Source organism: Myotis davidii, unplaced genomic scaffold (genome assembly GCF_000327345.1).
Source record: "Myotis davidii unplaced genomic scaffold, ASM32734v1 scaffold363, whole genome shotgun sequence".
NCBI classification, from domain to species: domain Eukaryota; kingdom Metazoa; phylum Chordata; class Mammalia; order Chiroptera; family Vespertilionidae; genus Myotis; species Myotis davidii.
Genome location: NW_006294069.1, coordinates 485,579 through 490,620, shown reverse-complemented (window position 1 = coordinate 490,620; position 5,042 = coordinate 485,579). Strand labels below are relative to the sequence as shown.

Below are 5,042 nucleotides of genomic sequence, written 5' to 3'. Positions count from 1 at the left end.
GTGGTGGCTGAGCCTCAAAGAATAGAAGGCGTTTGGAGAGGCAGTGGCCTTCCACTCGGACCTCACTCATCAGTAACCCTGCCCTGGCTCCCTCTGTGAGCAACTCTTGAGGCCTCTCCGTGGGGATGGGGGGTGTGGGTGCTGGAATGGACCTGAGCTCTGGAGCTGTAGGAGCAGCAGAGCCCAAGGATACCAGACAGAGCTGGGGATGAGACCACGCTGGCAGGTCTAGGCCTGTACATCTGGGTCCCTAGGGGACCAGCTTCTCTCTCCTCTCTGAGCCAGGCAGCAGCCATTCTTGGCTGGGCCCTCAGAGTGCTGAGCGGCCTTGCCCAAGCAGGCAGTTGTAGTGAGAGGGGGTCTGGACACCTCTGATGTTGGTGCCAGCTGGGCTATAGTTGACAACAGCAGCACTTAGGATTCAGGTTAGCGGTTGGCTCTGGGAAAGAACTTCCTTATAGGATGATCTGTTCAGATCCTAGGTAACTTTATAGGTTAGTTTGCACCTATGGGGGTATGTGTGTTCCAGCCCACATACCACCGTTTGTTTCCTAATCTGGAGGAAATTCGTAGCCTTAGAGATGGGGCATCTGTGGGGGAGGGAGGGAGAGAGGGGCTTCATGGGAGCTCTTTTCTCCATAGAAGCTGAGAATAGGGTGCCAGGGCTTCCCATCCTGGCACCTCCTGGTCTCCTCTGACCCTAATCACATAGGTCTGAGGTTTGTGCCTCCTGGATTACTGAATCCGGCTTAGGAAGCTATTTGTGGCTGATGGGAAGGGAGCAGTTGTGTTCTGGGCCCTCGGCCACTCTTCCCCTTCTCTGGCCTGACCCCGGGTCCCCGGCCTCACCCTCCCCTGGCGAAGGGAGGGGGTGGCTGTGGTGCCCTGAGCCATTGGCATCCCCGTTCCTCACTCCCTCAGAGGGGTTGATAGATTGAATTTGCAGTAGAAGAGACAGACTGAGGTCAGACCGCAAGAAGTTGTTTCTAAATGAGAGGAGAAGCTCTAAAAGTTGAGAATAGAGGAAGGGGGTGCTGTGCCCAGCACCTTCTTTCTGTGACAATAAGGTGTGTACAGGGTGAGGTAGGGGCTGCCCACTGCCATTTCCTCTTTCTGCCTTCTCCCCGCCATGGGCTCGGGTGGGCCGTCCAGGGCTCAGGCCCCTTCCCAAACCTATGTAGTTTCTGCTGGACCCCAGGGTGCCAGGTGGCTACCAGGAGGGCTTCGTGGAGGGGGCTGGCCCAGGCTTGGGGAAGAGAGAGCAACTTTACATTTACTTCCTCTTTCTGCCCCAGAGGAATAGGAGGTGCCCCCGGGGCCTGGAGGGTAATTTCCGGGCCTCTTGGGGGAGGATGTGATGCTGTGCAGGCTGACAGAGCCCCTCGCTGCACCTCTCTGCCTCTTCCTATTTGTTGCCAGGGCGTCCCTGAGCACTTGCAGTTGCTGCAGGCTGTGAGGCTTGGATGAGGCCCTGGTATTCCTGAGCTTCCTCAGGCGGGGCCCATCCGCACACCCTCTGCTGCACCTGCCACACCCTCTTCCTGTCCTCCCTCATACTCTCTGGGAGTGGCTCAGAGCCAAACTGGGTAAATGACCTTTGAAGGGGTTCCCTCTGTTCGCTAAGACTTCCTCCCATTTGGAGATCAACAGGGGATGGGAACAAAGGTGGCTCCCTTCCCCCCAAATTCCAGGCTCTGGGTTTGAGTCAGCAGAGCTTTGGCTAAGCTGCTTAGGGGAGCTGGGCTTGTATAAGCTGCTTACGGCGATAGAGGTGACCACGGGTGGGGGGAAAGGGTTGAGGAGGAACAGGGAAGGGGTTGTTCCTCTGCCCCAGCACTGCCCGGGTCAGGGGAAGTCTTGGCCTGACACACATAGACGTGGGCCAGGGATAGCTACGTGGTAGGGGTGGGAATATCCAGAGAAGGACTGGGTCTCCTGAGGCCACGTTGTATCACTCCTTTTATTTTTATTATTTTAGAGAGTAAGGGAGAGGGAAAGAAAGAGAGAAACATCAATGATGAGAGAGAATCATTGATCGGCTGCTTCCTGCACGCCCCCTGCTGGGGATCAAGCCCACTACCCGGGCATGTACCCTTGACTGGAATCGAACCTGGGACCCTTCAGTCCACAGGCTGACGCTCTATCCACTGAGCCAAACCAGCTAGGGCTGTGTCACTCCTTTTAGAGTGAGGTTTCCCAAAGCAGGGCTGTATCTTCCCTGTCATGCTAGGGGCTTCTTATGAGATTGGAGACCCGTTTGGCTCAGGGTCACTAAGCCAGCCCTGGCAGAGGCTGGAATAAGGGCCCTCAACTCCAGGGTAGGAGGGAAAATGTGGGGGAGGTAGCCTTGTCTGCCATCCTTCTCCGCCCTGCCCCTCCCTGTCCCCAGAGGCCACTAGTTGGAGACGTTTGTTTCCCATTAGATCCCAATGACGAGCTATGTCTCCCCGACACAGTGGGGTTCCTCCAGAGCAGGGGCTCAGTTCTCTCTTTCTGGAAGGCAGTGACTTTAGGGATCAGAGAAGTGTAGTTAGTCCGGGGTCCCCCAAAAGCTGAGCTGCAGCAGCCACCTGTCTCCCCTAGACTACCTGTGCTCCCCGGAGGAGAATATATATAAGATCGACTTCATCAGGTTCAAAATTCGGGACATGGATTCAGGCACTGTCCTCTTTGAAATCAAGAAGCCCCCGGCTTCAGGTGAGTGGCTGGGTGGGCCATGGACAGAGGGAGGTGGGTGCGAGCTGTGAAGTGGGCTGCCCAGGGACTCCTCAGGCCGCAGAGGGGTCAGAGCACAGCTGGGACTTGGACCCCATCATTCCCAGGAGTCATCTGGCAGGGGGCCTCTTCTTTCCCATCTGCTCTGGGATTGGACATTTTAGGACAGTCCTGTCCCTTCAGTCCCTGCCAGCCTGCCCTCTGCAGGCCTTCTTGGGAACTGCAGTCCTGGAGGCCCCAGGCCTTTGTGTCTCCTTTGGCCCTGGGAACCTCAGTTGAAAATTTTGACCTGTTGACCTAGAGCTCCCAGGTGGGACTGTCCAGCCAAAGGTCCGAACCCTCAATGTGCATCAGAATCTCCTGGGAACTTTAAAACTTTCTGAGAGATGGGAGCCCTGGGGTGAGACCCGGGATGGGCACGGGCCCCAGTCGGAAGCCCACTGAGCCCCAGCTGGGGTGCATTACAGAGCGGTTGCCCATCAACCGGCGGGACCTGGACCCCAATGCTGGGCGCTTTGTCCGCTACCAGTTCACCCCTGCCTTCCTCCGCCTGAGGCAGGTGGGAGCCACGTGAGTCACTGGGCCAGGGGGGGTAAGGGCTGGGGGTAAGGGTGGGTGGGAGTGAGCCCTTCCTGAGTTCTTACTGAGCCTCTCTTAGGGGCAGTCTGTCCTGAGCCTGGCCGGTTGACTTCAAGGCCAAGCTCAGCCCTGCCCCCTTCTCTCACTCAGGGTGGAGTTCACGGTGGGAGACAGGCCTGTCAACAACTTCCGCATGATCGAGAGGCACTACTTCAGGAATCAGCTGCTCAAAAGCTTTGACTTCCACTTTGGCTTCTGCATCCCCAGCAGCAAGAACACCTGCGAGCACATCTATGACTTCCCCCCTCTCTCTGAGGAGCTGAGTGAGTGGGCAGGGCCCTGTGGGCAAGGGGACTCAGAGACCAAGCTGGGGGGAGTGTGGTCTCACCCCCTTCCTTCCCACCCTGGGTCTCCTGTGTCTGGCACCTGTAGGGACACTCAGGCTCCAAGAGGCTGGGGGATTCTTTAGGTGGTTGAGCTTGTCCCTGTCCCATAGTCCTGAGGGCCCTGCAGTGGCCTGGCTCTGGCTCCTGACCTTTGCCCCGCCTGGCTGGGGCTCTCTTGCAGTCAATGAGATGATCCGTCACCCGTATGAGACGCAGTCTGACAGCTTCTACTTCGTGGATGACCGGCTGGTGATGCACAACAAAGCAGACTATTCCTACAGTGGGACGCCCTGACCCCCCAGCTGCCTCCTACCCCAGGAGGGTCCTGGGCCCTCAGCTGTGACTTTCCAGTGCTCACTTCTCAACCCCAGGTCTTCTGCCTGGGAGGTGTCCCAGGGGCCCTGGACCCTGAGTCAGTGTTGGGAGGGAGGGTGCCTGATGTCCCCAGCCCCAGTCCATAAAGCGCATGGGGCCTGGCATCCGGGGTGGGATAGGGTGGTAGGGGGGCTATTTGCCTCCATCTCCAGGAAGGCCTCCTATGAGAGGAGGAGCCAGAATTTCTGGACAGCCTAATTGGGCCTCTTGGGCCTAAGTTTCAGAACAGGGTTCCCCTACCCAGGCTTTGACTGGGTCAGGCAGAGACCCATTCTTTGTTTCCTGCCCACCACGTTTAGATTCGTAAATTCGCAGATGAAGATCTTGGCTGCCAAGACTCCCAAGGGGGTTTAGGCTCTGGCCCCAGCCCTAGCCTCCATCATCAGGGGCCAAGATACTGCCTGAGGTGTGGGAGGGATCGGCCCCGACTGCCACCTGTGCTAGGGGCTGGACCAACTGTATATAGTTTTCAATAAACTCTTTCGCCTTTTCTGTTCTCTGATTGTGGGCCAGCATGTGTGTCTGTTGGGGAGGTGGGGAGGAGAGTGGAGCAGGCTGTCATGTGGTCCCCCAGTCCTCTTGTGCCCTAATCCTCTTGGTACCTGGAGTCAGCATTTGGTATATGTTGCAGCTGGAAAGGGTTTTTCCTTTGATAAAAGAAGGCGATTCAGGCCCTGAGAGGGGAAGCTTTAGGCCAAAGTCATAGCCAACCCTGACAGAACAGAGGATGGGACAAGGGACCCCAACTCTAGGATGGAGGGGAGGTATGGGGAGGTGGCCTTGTTCCTTACCTTACCTTCTCTGACCCCCTGAGGCCACTAGGACCCCTAGGTTGTGCTTTTCGCCCTCATCAGAGAGAGAAGGTGGACAGGGCTGTGACTAAACTGGAGGGCTCTTGTTTTAAGCTGTCTTGGGGAGCCCCCTGGACTGGCCATCCTACATATAACACTGCCCCCCAGCCCTACCCCTCCTTCATTTCCTTAATGG

General features: G+C 57.2%; 1 protein-coding gene across 2 annotated transcripts; it reads left to right on the top strand.

Annotated features, from left to right (window-relative positions):
• The first annotated feature begins 693 nt into the window (after positions 1-693).
• Positions 694-4,342, top strand: UNC119 (unc-119 lipid binding chaperone). 2 transcript variants are annotated; one of them, XM_015566725.1, is made up of 5 exons: positions 694-1,067; positions 2,584-2,697; positions 3,183-3,285; positions 3,445-3,617; positions 3,862-4,342. In XM_015566725.1, exons 2-5 carry the CDS (start codon positions 2,649-2,651, stop codon positions 3,972-3,974), a joined length of 438 nt encoding a protein of 145 aa, XP_015422211.1. In that variant the 5' UTR covers positions 694-1,067; positions 2,584-2,648; the 3' UTR covers positions 3,975-4,342. The 2 variants fall into 2 exon arrangements, with proteins under 2 accessions (XP_015422211.1, XP_015422212.1); XM_015566726.1 differs by lacking the exon at positions 694-1,067 and adding an exon at positions 2,101-2,318.
• Positions 4,343-5,042: the final 700 nt, after the last annotated feature.

Bases quoted from the DNA above. Each gene is read 5' to 3' on its own strand.
- UNC119 (XM_015566725.1), top strand. From the start codon at position 2,649: ATGGATTCAGGCACTGTCCTCTTTGAAATCAAGAAGCCCCCGGCTTCA. The intron at 2,698-3,182 runs GTGAGTGGCTGG...GGTGCATTACAG, and splicing joins CAAGAAGCCCCCGGCTTCAG to AGCGGTTGCCCATCAACCGG. The intron at 3,618-3,861 runs GTGAGTGGGCAG...GCTCTCTTGCAG, and splicing joins CCCTCTCTCTGAGGAGCTGA to TCAATGAGATGATCCGTCAC.